Source organism: Papilio xuthus, unplaced genomic scaffold (assembly GCF_000836235.2).
Source record: "Papilio xuthus unplaced genomic scaffold, Pxut_1.1 DF825928.1, whole genome shotgun sequence".
NCBI lineage: Eukaryota > Metazoa > Arthropoda > Insecta > Lepidoptera > Papilionidae > Papilio > Papilio xuthus.
The window spans coordinates 2,615,623-2,635,142 of record NW_013532721.1 but is presented as its reverse complement, the minus strand read 5'-3'; the positions used below and the strand labels follow the sequence as shown (position 1 = coordinate 2,635,142).

Here is a 19,520-nt window from a genome sequence, read left to right as displayed (position 1 = left end):
TTTGTTGATTATTTACTCAAATTGTATGTCAGTAATTAATTGAAACATTCTTCGATGTAAACTGTAAATCCAATTTTACACATATTTCAAATAAAACATAGGATAGGATTATTCAATCATTAAATTATTTTCATAGCATTAACAATGAGCATATTTTATTTATTATAGTGCTTTGTTTTTCTTCTAACATTGTTCATTCTTTAAATGATTATTTATGAGTATAACATTCTTATTAAATATAGAACCAAATTATGTAAATATTCTAGAAATGAAATGTTTAAAACTGTTTAAAATTAATCAATAGCTATGGTAGACTCGTAATGTTTTTATTGTTTCTGCAAATCTATGTTTTCTTATTGTTGGTTTCCTGTCAAACACATGGTCAACATACGGTTATAGCTCTTATTCATGAAAAAACGTAATTTTTTGTACAAAAAGTGATTAGGACTAGCCATCTAGATATGTATACATATCCCATTTAAAACGATAATTATTAGTATGCTTGAATGTTATTATTATACAATTGGAAAGCCATAACATAATATCTATAGAGGAGGGATATTATTATAACATAAAAAGTAATTGAAGTATGTTATGATTCCAATCTCACCTTAAACATTGAATGCTAAATTTAATTAAAAAATATTATGACCAATGATTGTAGCACATGTTTCTAATGTATACATATACGCTTTTTCAGTATGTTAGTAATTTGTATAGTTCTTGTTAACCTACTCTAGGAACAATGCCAATTATATTGACAACATAAAAGTAAATCTATGTGCAAAATATTTAAAAATTATTATACATGAAACACATAAGATGCAATTAATTTTAATCTTTTAAATGTTTTTAAATTACAAATAACATCTTGTTTATTTTTCTAAATGACAATATGTTTCAATAGTTATTCCGGAATCAATGAAGGGCCACTTGAACACCTTTTTGTAATTTCAAGACATTCACAAGCCTTTTAGACATGCATATTACCCGCGGGTTTATTTGTCAACCCTTATGATAAACCATATTCTGATATAAACACCATGTAGAACTGATTGAAAAATTGCCTCTTATATAGCTTATAGGGGCTTAAGGGTTAAGAATAAAGTCGTATCCGTTTGAAAATACCGCTTCCGTTGTGTCGAAGTGTTTATACATGACAGGAAGTTACGCAAAAGTGTTAAAGTCACGTTCACATTGACGCACGGCTATGGACTTATAGCCGTGTATGTTATCGCCTTGTGGAATGGTGGCAACATTTTGTTGGAATACTTCGCACATTGTTGTAAAAACGTAAAAATTAACGGCTTGATTATAAGACAAAGGCCTGACTGATTAAGAAGCCAATCAATACATTGGTCGAGTGGAAGAATTTATAATGGATTAAGGATTAGAAACCTAGACTTATAAAGCAACTAGCTTCTGAAGAAAGGGACTTCTGGAGGGACCTAAACATTCACATTTATAATATCAGTGAGCTTCTTCGTTTACATCGTATATTTAATGAAACTTTTGAGATGACTATATTTAATTATAAAAATGCGATTGCATGTTTATTTTTAACTCTGTGAAAAAAGTTTGTAATAAATGAGTCGCCATTGCTTTTTTCTGTTGTCACGTACAAGTTAGGGTCATTGATTTCTAAATCCTTTTCATGAGCTATCGAATGTATTCTGGTGTCTCTGCAATAGGGTTCAATGTAACGGATACTACTTTACCGTCTGGCTGGCTTAGTGTTGTGTCGCCGTTCGCTTAACTGCGCAAAATTACAATGTCGATAAAATGAATAACGATTAATGTTTATACTTGTAATGTTTTTTTTGGTGCACAGTTTTTAATGGCGCTTTTTGTTTGTCTATCTTTTTTATTATTTTATGTCCGTTCTGGATAATAACCAAGAGGGATAGATAGAGATATTAATCCTATGTCAGTTTTATAGAAGTTTGATCTATTATAGTGTAGAAATCAAATTAATTGATGAGCAAAATTTGTTAAAACAGGTTTAGAGTCCTAGTTGATATTATCGCTGTTTGCTCGAGTATAGTTAAACTACCGTAGAAAGGAAAGCTTGCTTTACCTGTAACAGAGTCAAAGTGAAATAGATAATAAATGTTTTATGTCAATGAAATGAATGATCGCAATGTAATCGATAGCCTGCAACTCGAAGGTCTGGCAACCGCAATGCCATAAACATGATCTGATAAACGCTCGCTATGAAATAGTTTCCTGTATTTTTATGACTTACCGCCAACGTAAACGCGATTAGATTTGCAATTAAAACCGATTATTCAACCTACCTTGACTCGAACTTACTTTTGTCCTTTTGTGTTGAATTATATTTCTTTTGCTTACCACATTTTATATGAAAACGACATTCCTAAAAGACAATCCAATGTGTCTTGGGTAATAACACTAGAGCCAAAAACAAACCTATACCAATCCCTTAATTTTTAGACATGTCTATTCTAAATTTCTAACATAACGATTATCTTTCCTCGCTCGACCTCCAGCCGCTTCAGCGATATTGAGGTCGTTTTTACCCCTAGAAATAGAGCGTCCTCAGGGTCATGTCTACGTCAACATTTTTAATAGTCGTGTTTTTAGTTTTTTCAAGAAGAGTAACAGCTCAAGAAGAATAGTTTATTCTTCAGATACAAAAGTATATTATAAAAGATAATATTCTTATCAACAGAAAGGCTTTTATCAAGTGTTCTTGATAGAGCCGACACAAAGAAGATATTGTCGCGAAATTCTTGACATTTATAAGAGAATGCTACTTAGTGCTACTTGTTTTTTTTTTTATAAAAATGAACTCTAATAGACATGAATTAAAAAAAATAATATGCATTTTAAATAATTATAAATTAAAATACAGGCCGTATGGAAATAGTATTCTGTAATTACAATTTAAGTTTTCCCGTTGTACAAATTTATTCAGAAATCCTTTGTATGATGAACAAGGAAAGGTTTAAAATATTAGGATGTTGTTAATGTAAATAATAAATATTGAATGTTTGTTCTACGAACTGAAATGTGTTTCGTGATTCACACAAGTTTGGTCTGTCCGTTTTTGAGTATGTTTTATTGCTCAAGCAATTGCTTAGTAAATTCCACTTTATAAGGAACGTGAAGAAACTGTACAGACATCGAATGCTATAGCATTAGTCACGTTCGATATCAATTAATTGTTATTGTGCCTTATTTGAACACGTTACACCCAAACAGGTAAACTGTAATGCCATTTATACACGATATTTTTAATGCAAAGTTAATATTGTTCTTTACTAGTAATATCTGGTAGACGTCTGACAGTAGTATCACAAATTCGTTGTTTGAATTTGCGAATATTTACCGTCTGAACGATCGGCATTCATCCACTGAATCAATTGAATTAATAAAAGTTCCAGATCGATTGTAGCATCGAGATGTAGTGTTCGTACTTGTACCTTTCGATCGCTTTAATATCAGTGATGACGAGGCAATTATTCTTGAACGGCACAGAGACTAACGTTCGTTCAATGACAGCGTGTTAGTAAGGATTAATTATTGTAAATATTTGTGCCCGCTGCTGTCGCTCTGGCCGACGTCCAAGCTAAAGTGTTCTGTCGCCGATTTGATAGTACTGGTGATTGCGTCCAATGCCTCCTTGTATTTATTTAATTGTTGAACAACCAGTAGTAGGTGTTTTTAAACTTTTTATGACGTGATTCGTTTACAAATTTATAACACGAACATGATACAAATTAGGAACATTTGCAAACAAAAAACTGTACTTTTAGATCGTCGTTAGCACATGTCCCAGCACCAGTAACATTCTACCCCATTATAGGGGTGACTAAACCTTAGTCAGACAGTGGTGGCGCAGCGTAAATTTGGTAACTTAACGCCCTTTGCCTTTTTCGCAAAATCTCCAAGTTTCGTTACAACAATTAGCTAAAGTGGGTCCCGAAGGCAAGGGAGGGGGTTAAATAATGTCTTTAAGTATGCTTGGTGTGGAAATAGCTTTAAAGTACAGTTTTATAAAAGCTCGGAAGATAGACTATTGTTTGTCGTATTTAAATTACAGAACTTTAATATTTCTAACCGTGTTAGACGACACCCACGATCGTACAGGTTATAAATTTGCGCCGGTTGTATAAGCCAAAAGTTTATTTATGAGGTTTTTCTAGTGAATATTTGGATTAACATTCATAAAATTTTACTTTGGCATATCTACAATAATACCATGTTCCGAATATTCTGATAATGTACACAGTGCGCTATGTATTAAATACATAATGTACATGATTATTCATAGCACGCCAAAGACAATTTTGCAAGCGACTGAACGGACTAGCGAATGAATTTCTTAGATATTATTAAATACTAGCTTATGCCAGCGACTTTATGTTACTCAGTGATAATATAATTCATATAGCAATAGATTCTTTTAAAACTGTCCTGTAGTTTTTCAGTTTATTTGTTACACACAAAAATACAAACGATCCCATTTGTAATATTAATTTAGATTTAGATGATTTTCAAAAAATGTAATCTAATGAACTCGATGAAACTGTCGAGGAAATTCTATTTGAGCTTACTTATTTATATTGTACAGTAATGACGAAGTTAAATCAAACGGAAAACAAAATGCTTTTCAGCCTTTATTTGGATGCAATAATCGTGAGTAACGCACACTTTAAAGTGTTGTATAAATATGAATTAGGGCAAAATGCTCAGTTGAGTCAGCAGTATGGAATTATGTTCTATTTCTGGTACATCCATCGGTTCCGAGCTCTAGACTCTGCCAATTTATAAAGTTTTACGACAAAAATATATGCAGCGGTGCGGCCGGCGTACTGCGCTGTTGTTTACGCCTGTACCTTGTCAACTGGAAGTACATACGTCGTTACACTCTCTAATTGTTTGCTTTTTGATTGCTGAGATCTTGGACTTTACCATTTGCTGCAAAAGGATAATTACATATGTAATTGTTTGGTTTTTTAATAATATAAATGTTAGCAATATATCGCTTCAAGTCATGTCTTCCAGGTCAGAAAAAAGTAGATACTCAAGACGTGCACTGATCACGGTACACATGATCCTTTTTATTCCTTTCCTAGAGTTAAAATTAACTGATAAAAAGTCACAAAACATATTGTTTACGCCTTCGTTACGAATAATTTGATTAAATGATGATTGTCCCATTACGTTAATTAAGCTACACTTCATTATATCACAATAATTAGCAATTTACTTAATGGCTATGAACATGCGCCTTTTTTTTAAATTATTTATTATTAACAACAATGACAATTAGAAAAAAAATGTTAAAATATACTATTGTATTTTACAGTAAAAGGTTTCTATCCGTTCTTTATATTTTCGTTGTTGCTGAAAATGAACAGAAAGAGTCAGTAAATAATTTTTAATTATTTTGACAGATCTACTTACTTTCTGTTCATGGGAGATATTTGTAAACGAATGAACAGTAACGGAGCATCTATTTGTTGAGCTATATCCGTTCCCACACAACAAAAGGACTCTCAAATACTTCGTAAGAACTACGCTCTACCAGTGACTGCTTCAAATATCGATAGTTCGTGCTCAAGTATAGTTAACCCAATTTGCTTACAAAGCATTTTGAGGAAGCATTGCCCTGTTTATTAAGTACCTACATAAAGTGATATGTATGTCGCAAAACTAGTCCGAGTTTTGTTTTGCAATTGTAAAAATGTGTTACAGCTTTCACCGGATCTCCTCACACTCTACTTACATTAATAGATTGTCTATCATATCAGTGTTTAATTAACTAGTGAAATCGCTAATCATTACTTTGTAGTTATTCTATAAATAAAGAGCGTTGTTTTTCGTATTATTGCTGCTGGCCGTTTGAACATTTTTAATGTAACCTTCTTTTAGAGTATAAGGGACGGCACAGTATGTACTACTCTTCTATGTTTTTTTTACATCATAAGGTGGCAAAGGAGCGAGGGGCCACATGAAATCGCTGAAATAGCGAAGTGACCGTTGCCCATAGACTACGCAATTGCATATGCGTTGCCTACCTGTAATCGTCGGAGGAGAGGATGCACAGAAAGAAAAAATATTATCCCTTTCCATGCATCCTCTCATCCGGAAAGTCTACTTTCACTTGCCATCCATTCCTTATAAGAAAAAGGATGGGAAGGAAAAGAGGACTAAATCAGGCGTACGGGACGCACACTCATCAGACGAAACGCGGAATTGCTACCACTTCACGCCTGTCTTCTGTGTGGTCGTTGTATTTCACCGGGCGCGCCGGGCCAATTCGTGCGAAGATGTTAAAGCGGGCTCTACCACTGTTGATGTATTTTTACACTGTCATAATTTGAATTCACTTCCTTCTTACATATGCGATTAAAACAACCTAAAATACAAAATGTAACACCCTCGGTCCACATACAATCCTCAGTAATAAGGCTTTCCTGTTTCCTTAGATAACAAAACTAGAAGTATTATAAGTATATTTGTTTTATATCTTGCCGTTGTAAGTGTAAGACGGTTACAATGTGTGTAGTCCATGTGTCCACGTCAGCGGGAATCGTAGGCGAAGCAAGTGCGAATAGTTGATTGGAGGTTATTCAACTGGTGTGTGGACATAAATAGCGCGATCACTCGCGGCATCTCTCGCTGCACGCGTCCAGCCAGCGCTCTGATGACGCCCAGGGCTGGACGCTCTCACTAGATTATACCGCTCCTGGTGAATATGATACTCGAAATCCTTTTGTCACTGTATGCTATTTGTGACCTTTTTCTACCGGATGAATCATATTACAAACAAATATACATAAAAAAACACCTGCATGAAACTAAAGCTGAGTTGCAACTTCAAAGCTTATGAAGGCGATCAAAAATATTTTTTAAGGATAAAACGATTAAGAGAATTGCTGAAAATATATACACCTATTTCCAAAATTGTTGGTACATTAGTAATGAGGGGCTCGTCGGCGCACATCACTATTCGGGTCGTGCTTCCGGGATACGGACACGATTGGCTCACTGCGGGATCGTTAAAATCGTACCCGCACCCCCTTCCTCTCCTCCGCCTGCCTCGCCTTCCCCCCGGAGACACAGGCCGATGGCTCTGTTCACGTGTTACTGTTTGTGGGCCATCCGGTCTCACCTGCCCCCGCTTTACATTTAACCTACATATTTAAATTGCATTTATATTACCCAGAATAGGAATTTATTATCGCACTAAAAATTTACTACTTTTCCTGCTTCTCGTATTCGTTTGTGCTTTCACTGTCATGAAGTATTTTTGTTTTTGTCAAATCTTGTCTTAATAAATTATTGATGTGGAATGAAATAACGACGGAAATAAAAATTAGTGTGTAATTTATAATCAGTTACTACTGTTTGCAGAAGTATTCTGCGTTTGAGTCTTGGCAACATTCATATAATTTAACACCTGTTTTGATGGCATATAATAAAATGTTCATTCTAGTAAAAATCATATTTAATATGGACTATGGCTAAACAATAATGGATAACATATATTTCCTTTAAAATATAAACTACTTCGAAATACCAAGGTGCCTACAATACTACATAGATAACTCAAAATTGCTTGTCTGTAAAAATTGGACCTAATGTTGATAAGCATTTTTTTTAAATAAAGGATTTTTTTCTATTAGACCCACCCTCTCAGTGATCATCTTCTGTCTTGATAATCTACTATTATTTTGGCGTTATAAGATGACTCGACTCGGACTAAATTGCAGTACTAAACATGAGGATTATGTGTGAACACGTGACATTAATATTTTCTATTAAAGATTTATACTTTGCGTCTTTATATTGCGATCAGCAGCAGCATGCGGGTGTCGGAGGGGGAGGCAATGCGCGGGAAGAGGACTGCGCGATGGATATTTATAGAGGCGCCGCGACGCCGCGCCGGCCCCACACTATCCAGAGTGTTATTTGGCCGCTTGCGGTGTATTTTTCCCGACGTGAGTGTTCGCATGACGCCAATGTCGTAGCGGCCCCGACACTTCCGACCGATAAACATTGACACCTATGCACATATTGCCCCAATTTGTGGTGCACACTCGAGGAAATTCCATACAGGGATACTAACGGATATGTTTGGTACTAATATTGTAAACAGGAAAGATTTATATGAATGTAACAAATAAACTCAAAAACTACTGGACTGATTTAAAAGATTCTTTTGCCATTAGAAAACTACATTATTACTGTCTATTATCTTTATTATATTATTGTAACAACCAAAAATATTTTTTAATTTAGAAGTTTAATTTAATAATCTTGGTTCATTGAACCCTATGTGATAGCTGACACTGTAACCTCGCTCGTGTTTCTCAAATACCTGTGTCAAATGAAAGAGAGAAGATATTTATTTAAGAACCAGGAAGTACCGTTCATTTCTTTAGTGAATATTGTGTAGCAGAAAAATTCTATTTTCCGCTTGATTGAGCATGTCGGGCTGATTTAGATCTGCTATTGTTTCACATTCAATGTCAAATATCTTATAATAAGTTTTTATTATTTCGTAGCAAATTTGTGTATGCTTTACTTTTTATTTGTTATTTGTCGCTGACTTGGCAACTAACATGTAACAAAACTTATGTAATGTAACATTTAAAAAACTCTCGAGGCTTTTGACCATTCCCTCGTTATAAATTTAATTTGACGTTTAAAAGTTCAAATTTGTATAATTTATACTTATTTACAATTGAATATAATTATTTATGATCACAACCCTATTTATTATGAACATGTATATTATTTTATAGCTTCATTGTTTTATGTTTAGGCCTTGAACTCATAATATAATTTAATTATATTAGCACAATAAAATTATGTTTACTTGTAGACAATAGGTGCGTGGGCGGCTTCGGTTTCATTTCATCCTGTTAATTGTATCTGGAAGTATCTACAACTTTAAAGAAACATACCTAGATATATATAAAGACCTATAACTATATATTCGGGTTATTATAAACTTTTATGTGTGGAAACTATTCTGTAACTGAATTAACAGGTCATTAAGTGAATTAAACTTCTTTGCAAACAGTTAGTATTTGAACTAGTTATATGTCTGATAACATGTAATTCATATTTACAATTATTTATTGTAGCTTTGTTTTACTCGGCTACATTCCATAAATTTCTTACTCGTTTAATACAAGGATCTTTGTCTAATATTTCATAATGCATACTGTTGATTCAGTTGTCATTTATTGTCCTCCTGGAACCATATATGAAAAAGTAATATGTGCATTGTTTACATTTGACGTCATTGTTATTGATTTATGTAACTAGAAACCTATGTGTTCTTCCAGGCTGTGCCCTACATTTATGCCAAGTTTCAGCAGCCGTTCTGGGGATACCTTCAAACAAACATCCATCTTTCCATTAAAACATTTGCATTTATAATATTAGTAAGATAACTTCATTTCTAGATAGCTCAATAAATCTTTTGTCTATGATCAAAAACATATAATTTTTAATTTAATATTTTGGTGCGCACCGCGCGTGACGAACGTTAAATATTGCATGCCCACAAAATGTCAGTTGCTGTATAAATCATCAGACGGCGCATGCTCATGTGTACTTGTGTTGCTTTGATTTTAGTCCAAACCGGAGCAGATCTATTTAAAAGTTTCATTGAATTGTGACGTAATTAACAAACTTTGCTTTTAACTTTTATCGTATTAAAGAGACCCCAAAATAAGTATTGATTGATATTGTTAAAACTTAGATCGATCCATCGATCTGACGATGATATTTTACGATCTGTAGAGAATATGTTTTATACAAGTACCTAACATTTAACTGTTGGAAGTTCTTCTTAGCCTATGAAAACAATTTTTCTCAAATTAATATATCATACAACTACGGGCTGCTTCAAGTTTTGTTTAAGAAACTACTCAGTAGTTTAAGATGCGCGCCATTGGTTAATAATTTTTTATTTATATTTGTGTTTTTCTAATGATAAATTAATCATATACCTAATTGACTTAACGTTTTAATTGAGTTTTCTGAATGAGAAATCACCTGCAATCCGATTATAATTCATTAACGGAACATCTACCGTTCGTTACCAATCAATTGAATGAAACTGCTGTTCTCACGCTTCGGAACATTTATTTTTATTACATTTTCAATAATATGTATTCCTATATTTTTATGTTTATTTGATGGCCTTGTATTTTTAAAAATGATTACCAAATAGTGATTAAAATGTTTAATCTAAACAAAAATAAGATTCAGTTTCAAAATGGTGCAAATCTTGTGCGATCCAATTCTGTTTTATAGGTTTATCCACGTTCCAATTAGTTTTATCAACTTAATTAGGTTTGCCTTTACGCTCGTTCCAGTTCTCATCAACGTAGGTGTAACTAGAACGGCGTGTTCAATTAATTACGCCAATTATTTCTGAATAATTGAATAGTATAAATAAATAATATTATTCTTTTATTCAGACCGTTACAGTTTCAACATTTTGTTAAAATTACACATCATTTAAAAAAAGAAACTTTCAACGACAACTTGCAAATCATAAATAGGTTACTGTGTACATTCTGTCTGGTTATAAAATGGCAACAAGACCTTTACATAATATCTCTACAATATTAATCAATATTGATTTTATAGTCGGCGAAGATTTATATGGAAGCCATAGATTATATTGACTTATAATTCTTTGTTGGTAATAAACGATGTTGTAACGGCAACCGTGATAGATCGATTGCTTACGTATTGAGTGTAAAGGTACGGGATTACTACTGTCATGAGGGATGTAATTACGTGTTTTCATTAGTGAAACATCTGTACAAAAACATTGTGTTATATTTTTTGGTATATAGTACGAAAGAGGCGAGATTAAGATTTTATTCAGGCATTCCTGCAGTTAACCAATACCCTGCCTACATTTGAACATTGTAATGCAAACACATACAAACATAATAATTTTTCTTCTAAAAATCTTGTTGCGAAAATCTTAGAATGTTGAACAGCCCTAAGCTTAGTTAAGCCCATTTATGGATCGAAGAGGACATAAAAGGTTTTTAAACCTATGTGCTTTTCCAACAGACCGAGTCAAGTGCTGTGTCAAAAGCTACTGGCATTATATATACATTCTACATTACTTTCGATTAGGAAGCCCTCTTCGTGAGTCACGCGTCAGTTGGGAGCAACTGTATTCTTAGTTTTTTAACGGATCTCTTTCATCATCCGTACACGCGCCGCTGTCTACCGATCATTCTCTAAATAGCTACTTATGAAAAATTTGCCTAGTCACTCCGCCACTCATATTGTACGTAACTTCAGCTGTTGTAAAAACTATTCGAATTGTTATTAGAAATTATATTTGGCTCGGGTCTTATTATATACTTGAGCTTTTTCGGAAGCGGACAGGATAATAATGTCGTAGGTTTGTAGAATGTTTGTATGTGAGGTATGCCAACGTAAAAGATCAGTCAGTCAGACTTATTTATTCATTCAAATAATTAAAAGAATAGATATCAGAAGTCTGGCTACTGTTAGAGAAAAGATGTCTGTTTTTTACTATTCTCTTTTTTAATAAATACATAACTTATTTAAAGCATCGTAAATACAAATTACGATGTACCTGATTTTTTTTAGGTCATTGAATAGAATGTGAAGAGATTTCTTAAAACATTAGCTTACTTCGTGACGTGCGTACGTAAAGTGTTGATTATCTAGGTCAGGCGAGACTGCGTGGATTGAAATGGGTCGCAATCACTCGACTGTTCTTTAGTGAATAATGTACTCTATTTATTTGAGTACAAGTTAAATTCAATAAGATTGTACCATGTTTGCACGCTGTTACATGTTGCCAGGATTGAAAAAAAAAACTTTAAAGAGAACGTTTGTATTGATTTGTGTCTAATAAAACACATTTAAATTTTCCCAGATATTTACCTAATAGTGGTTTATTAATTGTACCGGTGATCAGCTTCCCTCCAAAATATTGAAAAAAAAATATTGAGTGAAGAACTGATAACACTCAATATGTCAGTGTTTTTTTCCTGTCTGTTAAATGTTATGCACGTTGCTTTAGTCTGTGCTTTCGAATTCAGTAGGTGACTCCGGCAGGCGGCTGGTGTCGACAGATTCATGTCTTCCGCCTACTCACACATGTCATTAGTTACTTTTTTATCACTTTTTAACTTATTGTAAAGGTGAAAATCGGATGTTTAGTTAGTAAATAATTAAAAAAGACCAGTGCTACGCTACTCGAAAATACTCCTGGGTAATATACAAATCAAATGGCACCTGTTAGGCAACAAGGAAAAAAAGTCGAATTTCATTGCATATTTACTTTTTATTTATACGCTTAGTTTTCCTTCATTCTTCATAAGTTTATACTTGTGCTGAGTAATCAATTCCTAGTAACAGGAGCTCTTTTATTTCTTGAAAATGAAGAGTTTGCATCATCGGTAAGATCGCGGTACGCAAGACACTACGTGTTCGGATATTTTCGTCAATGTAACAAAACTGTAGGTGGCTTTATGATACTTCTGGTGAATTAGCGTACGCTAAATTAAATCATAAGACGTACAAATAAGGAACATTATTTAATGAAGGAGAACCGAAATAGACCGAACCGAGGGGTCGAAATATCAAATGCACAGATCTTTTGATATCCGTAAAATAATTAATTTTTCGTTAGTGTTTTGGCTTGTGTCTTTAAATCTAATCGATTGTAGTAAAAAATTGTTTTTTGTAAAAAAGCTGTCTCATGTTTCTTTACATTTGTAACAAATACCACAATATCCCTGGCAATAGTATGACGCAGCGTCACTTTCTCGCCTCGGCAATGCGAAAGCCATAACACAATGTATACGTGCTCGGAACTGTCAAGCAGCAGTTGTGCTTGGCGCCAGACGCCTGGCGAACCGGTAGAGTAACCATGTATTTTGTTTGTCTCAAAATACGAGATTCCACAAAGATGGAAAAATCAAGTCGAAAGTTGTTTTAAAGCGATTGTTTAGATGATTTACATGGTACGTAAACAATGAAGTGAAAACAATATCAATAGGGTAGTTGTGTTCTACTTCTTATCTTTATTATTTAGTTAACTTACCTACAAAATCCTAAAGTATTGCAGAAGCATTGTAACATTACCTTGTTATATTATCATTCAACAAGAGACATTGCAAATTAATTATCTCGCAGCTGACGTGTACGGCGTGTGGCGGGTGGCAGGCGGCAGGCGGACAGTGCGGCTTGCTGCGCCCTAATATTATGCGAACACTAATCTAATTGATTAATACATTACAAATCTATATAGTTACCTTTCTTATGTTCAAATCGATACATGATGGTTCATAAAGCCTAGGTTTGTCAATATTCACTGTAAAATTCTCCCAAACTTAGATCACTTTGTAAAATTCTACGTAATGGAAAATTATGGACATAGTAGTTTCGAAAAATGGAAGTGAACCGTGTCATACGATATTTATAAGATGCACATGTTGTCTTTCGTTTTCCATAATTATGGACGTTAATGTTCTAAAGAAGATTTTTGTTCCCAGCCAAAATGGTGGTCGGAGAAGCGAAGCGTACCCAGCCGACCAACATCATGGACGGCATAGAGAATACCGGCGACGTTCGGCTTCATGACCACAGACTGCGTCTCAAACAGAGGTAAGTAATTTCTTCAATGCTATATACCATTAAATTCAAAGAGATACGTTACATTCAGGTACTGGTCATTTACTTGTGAAAATTATTGCTAGGTGTTTAAGGCATTCTTATTTTTATAAATCTTTTGATGATATTTTCGTCATCACTAAGTACAATATGTAATAATTACAAACTTGACCAACACTAAATCTCCTAACGCAGAGCAATATAGTCATGGTCAAATTTGAGTCTTAGAATTATATAGATTGGGCACCTTGGAAGCCCACTGGCGTAAAGGTTATCGGTGACGTCACACGGCCGTCTTGTGCGAGCTTTCTGTTACTAGAATGTAAATACCGAGCGTAGGTTTAGAGAACACTAGTATTAACTACAAAAAAAAAGATTTTAAACACTGCAGTTTTTATTGGAAACATTTTTCATCTTGCAATTATTTTTTTGTACAAAAAAACAGAAAGAGCAGATAGAGATAGATTCCGATAATCAAGTGTCCACTGCCAATTGCAATTAGTTTCAAAATTATATTTCACAGTTTTTATTTCTGCAAAAACAAAGAAATAAGAAAGTCTGCTTAGAATCGGAAACGAGTACGGCGTATGTCGACTGTTTTGAATCATTTTACAAAGACAAAAGTTATTTAGTATAGATAAACTGACATGAAATGTTACGTAGTAATATTTTTTGGCAGATAACACGATCGTGGTGTTTATTTGTTAGGTTTAGCATAGCATTTCCTATAACCAGTTAGGCGCATCTTGAAGTATTATATAATTCTATCAGATCTTTCAATGCTTTAAGAGAATGCAACGCTGCCAAATACGTAGTAACCAACGACTATTCGTAGTATGTAAGTATTTAAATGTAATACATAGACAAATGATCACGATGATATTAATTTTGACATAAACGGAAAGAGTTATTTGTTAAGACTGATAAGATGTCAGGAGTTAACTGAGTAAAGGTGAATAATCTAATTGACGATCCAGCCTCTATACAATCGACCAGAATAAGTAGCAGCAATAGCTTTTTGTGAGAAAATATTAGTCTATTACCGATATGATATTTATGAATATTATTTTAAATGTTCTTTTTAACATCGACCTGATAATTAAATAATAAACATGGGCATAACGTAAATGCGCGGTCACACGCGGGCGTGTTTATATTGTTGATTGTTGGATGCTACCGTAGTATGCAGTATTGACACCAAATTATCACATAAACGCCACCGGCTACTGGCTCGCGTGTTCAACGCTCGTTAATCCCGGCTACGTGCGAGACAACGGTGTTTAATTACCAACTGTCTTGTATAAACGTATTGCATATCGTTCATATCCGTCAACTTATAATTTTCTCCTTGTTAATTTTTTCCTTATTAGAATGCTAGATGGAAATTATCTTGTCAATTTCATATTTGCCGTTTTTGAAACTTACTACTTACTTACTTACTTGAAGAATCTGTTTGTAATTTAACACAGCTAAACTACGCTAAGCAAATAAAATCTATTGAAAAAAAAGAGATATGTAACAACTATCAGCTAAATTTACATAAATTTATACATAAGTAAAGTAAAAAAAAATCGTTGCTTCTTGTTTTAGATTCGATATAGTTAGAAAATTAGGACAAGGCACATACGGTAAAGTGCAGCTGGGTATAAATAAGAAAACCGGTCAGGAGGTCGCCATCAAGACTATAAAGAAATGCAAAATAGAGTCGGAGGCGGATCTGGTGCGCATCCGACGAGAGGTGCAGATCATGTCCTCAGTCAGGCATCCCAATATCGTGCATATATATGAAGGTAACCATTATTTTCTTATTGATACCAATGTTTACTTTTACAGTCAGTTACACAATAAGAAGATGTTTTTTTTTAAAAACGATTTTAACTTTCAGTGTTTGAAAACAGTGAGAAAATGATTCTCGTTATGGAGTACTGTTCCGGCGGAGAGCTATACGACTACCTCAGCCAAAAGAAAGTATTAGAAGAGGAGGAAGCAAGAAGGTAAGGATCAATTACTCGTTCAACATCTGGTGTATATGGAAGAAACGTGTAGATTTTTTTAATATTAAATTATTGTTTCAAAGACATATATCAAGCAATAAATCAATTAAACTTTGAACATGACTGTGAGCGTGAAAACACCCACACAATCTTTTATTGTCGATCTTAAAGATTGTGTTGTATCAAGATTGAAAATTATTTTAATATCAATTCCATGAATATAATGATTAATCATCTGTTTTGAGGATTGTATAATTTGTTGTTCTAAAGGACGTATTATGTCCTCGATATATCAACTGGTATGTGTAAATATCCCATGTTTTTAGGTTGTTCCGACAGATCGCTACAGCTGTTTACTACTGTCACATACATAAGATTTGCCACAGAGATTTAAAATTAGAAAATGTCTTACTGGACGACACTGGTAGTGCTAAGGTTTGTAGTTTTATGTTTGTTAACATGTATATTTTTTAAGTGACGCTATTAAGAATTGCTAAGAAGGTAGTAAACAATTAAGATGTAGAAGAAATACTGTTAGGGATTGAATGGTCATATTATTTTGTAGGCTTAGAATGTTTATAATGCAGGTAAAGATGAACTTGGCCTTTAAATGGGTTATTGTGACCTGATCAATTACTGCTTCATTATTAAAGTTATCGATTTAATTTTATACTGCCGCACTCAGAGACATACAGTTGGTATTTAAACAACTCCTTAGTGTCTTTATCATGTTAAATGTATAACAAAACTATTATCACAGCCAAGGTACAGTTTGACGGCGTTTTATTTTTATATAAAACTTAAAGGGAAAAATTAATAGGTGCTTTATTCCACAGATTGCGGACTTTGGTCTGTCGAACGTGTTCAAAGAGACCTCTTTATTGTCTACATTTTGCGGTTCGCCGCTTTACGCCTCGCCCGAGATCGTTAAAGGAACACCATATATCGGCCCAGAGGTAAATAACTCTATCTACATTTAATATAGACTAAATTCATCAGTAATATAAATAATATTATGTAAATTAAAGATATTTAATAACATTTACCAATTTGTTTAATTTCGTCTTTATGTATAGGATACTAACTGTCGCCCGCGACTCCGTCTGCGCGGAATGAAATAAACATGATTAGTAGCTTAGGTGTTCCTCCAGACTATGTTCTATATGTATGCCAAATTTTATCAAGATCCATTCAGCCTTTCCGAAGATACCTTGAAACATACATCCATCTAAACATTCGCATTTATAATATAAGTAAGATTTGCATAACTCAGTTGAAATGAGGTTGTTTTTTAGAAATGGTAGACATATGAAGGGGTACTGACGAATATAGCTTCAACAGCCGTCGTGGAATTTTAGGTCTTATTATAGCAATGTCTACCGGCTGTATTATTAGAACTTAAAAGCATATGACTGACTGCATAATTAATACGAAGATATTTTCTATGTACGAGGAATGTAAGAACATTCAGAGTTGAGTTTGGATTTTAAAATAATTATAATTTCTTAAATAATTGTTCTATTAGCTCTATTGATTGACTTTTCAGACTACTCACTATAGATTAGTTGTATCATGAAATTAATTACCGTAGGTTGACTGCTGGTCGCTGGGCGTACTGCTGTACACGCTCGTGTACGGCGCCATGCCCTTCGATGGCTCTAATTTCAAGCGCCTCGTGCGACAGATCAGCAACGGAGATTACTACGAACCTAAGAACCCATCCAGTATGTACTACATTAACTCGTTATTTATTAATCATATTTAATTCTCTGGCATTATATAGACAAATAAGTTAATGTGTTGGTTTGTTTCAGCCGCGTCTCCGCTTATACGCGACATGCTCACAGTAGATCCGCTAAAGCGCGCCGATATTGCATACATTTGTGATCATCCGTGAGTTTTTTTTTAAATCTTGTAATTCCTTCTACTGATAAATTTGTCCTATTGTATGAAACACAACGACCCACAAACAAACACACCTTTTATTAATTATAGTAGTATTAAGGGCTACGTTTTCCACAACATCTCGTGTAGCGCGATTTAACATGAAAGCAGAGTATGGATCACTCCAGTTATGACTATATGTATACAATATGTGAGAGTATGTATGTGTAGCTGGGTGAACGCCGGCTGTCCGTCCTCGTGCCTGGATCTGGCGCAGGCGCTGGCCGCGGAGACGCCGGTGCGGCTGGACCTGCTGCTCTCCCTCGCGCCCGCCGCCGCCTCGCACACCAACTCCGTCGTCGTGCCTACTCAGGTAACATACCGCCCCCCACACATATGTCACTAATAAATTGACAATTTCGTCAATTTAGTATTGGACCAAGTAATTTTGAACAGTACTAAATTTGTATGCCCAAAAAAAACTTAATGTATTTTTCACTTAAAAAACCACATAAAGAGAATCGATTGCAGAAAATTTTCTCTTTCTGTGTGTCCTCCTTCGTCGATTAAAGGTACGCAACGCATCTGCAATTGCTGATTTCTATGGGCAGCGGTTGTTTTGCTATTGCGACTAAATCTTATCATAAGAGTTACTTGTATTCTACAGGCTGAGCTCGGTCCCGAGGAGAGTTGCACCGATCTTACCAGCTCCACATCTATCCCGGTGGAGCCCAGCAATTCTGCCGAGAAGAGAATACTAGAACTAGTCGCCGGTAAGTTACTAATAACAAATCGTTAAAATGTTAGTACTCACTTTTTGTAAATTTGATTTTGAAAAACTACGAAAACAAGAGTTTTAGCTAATTTTAATTGAATACAGTCGAACCTGCATAAGCGAGAGTCCAATCTCTTATAGAGGTCACTCTTCGGGAACGGACACGAGATTCGACAGTATTCAATAACAAATTATATTATTATGATTTTGTGCAGAGGGAGGTGAGGACGCGATAAAGCCGTCACCGACGCGCACGATCGTGTCTGCGAGCGACAACAAGCGCAAGCTGGAGCTGGCCATGTCTGCCAGCGGACTGCACAGGAAGAAGGAGAAGGTCGCTAGGTAAACATCAAAAGACATGTCACAAGTTTGAACAACAGCGTTCATTATTTTAATCAACATTCAACTATTAAAAATATGTGATCCTGAATTATACGTAAAGTGAAATATTAGTACTAAGTTTTATTTATAAAATTGACTTAAATAGAATTGCAAAGTATTAATATCTCAACAGTTGATGTGGTATAAATGCAGTCTTTATTATGTTAATTGTACAACAGCTGCGCGAGCGTGACGCAGCTGCCGGCCGCGCTGCCCGAGGAAGGATCGTTGGACTCACCGCCTGCAGACGAGGACCTAACCACTGACCAGGTGCCTACTATCTTAATATTTTCACTGTAGTTGTCACCTAAACACACGAACAAAATTAATTATAGAACATACATGTAGAATATAGTGTAGTTTACTGAATTTAATAAATATTTTTTAGAAATATAAAAATCTAATTGACATCTACAAATTTTTTGCAGCCTCAGCCATGTCTTAAGTCCTCTGCTACAATGACGATAACGCCGGCGCCGGTGGAGCTGGCCAAAGACGCGACAGTCGACATTGCCAAGAAAATGCCCAAAGAGGAGGAGATCAACGACAAGCCGCGCCCCACCACCAACAAGGTCACCTCACCCAAAGTCGAGGAGAAATCACCATTTGAAAAACAAGAAGAAATAAAGGTAAGATGTAAACTATTTGGTCATTTATACTTACTGTGGGTATGTCCAAATGATTTTTTATTGTCGCTTTTAAAAAGTAAGATGGAGAAATAATATGTCATCTTCTATTTCTTCTTATTATTTCTTCAATGGAGTTTAAAATATGTCTAATTTTATTAATTATTACTAGCAGGTGGAGGAGCAAAAACC

The 19,520-nt window shown here is 34.5% G+C and overlaps 1 protein-coding gene across 1 annotated transcript in view; it reads left to right on the top strand.

The window, feature by feature from the left end:
* The window catches only part of Nuak1 (Nuak family kinase 1), a 31,599-nt gene that overhangs the window by 1,146 nt on the left and 10,933 nt on the right, over nt 1-19,520 (top strand). Inside the window, exons 2-14 of the mRNA XM_013322131.1 lie at nt 13,551-13,662; nt 15,259-15,458; nt 15,554-15,662; nt 15,989-16,097; nt 16,499-16,618; nt 17,254-17,386; nt 17,477-17,555; nt 17,778-17,919; nt 18,214-18,319; nt 18,537-18,663; nt 18,882-18,972; nt 19,131-19,331; nt 19,501-19,515. Coding sequence (XP_013177585.1) covers nt 13,556-13,662; nt 15,259-15,458; nt 15,554-15,662; nt 15,989-16,097; nt 16,499-16,618; nt 17,254-17,386; nt 17,477-17,555; nt 17,778-17,919; nt 18,214-18,319; nt 18,537-18,663; nt 18,882-18,972; nt 19,131-19,331; nt 19,501-19,515 — 1,539 coding nt within the window. The 5' untranslated portion in view covers nt 13,551-13,555. The remainder of the gene's footprint in view (nt 1-13,550; nt 13,663-15,258; nt 15,459-15,553; nt 15,663-15,988; nt 16,098-16,498; nt 16,619-17,253; nt 17,387-17,476; nt 17,556-17,777; nt 17,920-18,213; nt 18,320-18,536; nt 18,664-18,881; nt 18,973-19,130; nt 19,332-19,500; nt 19,516-19,520) is intronic.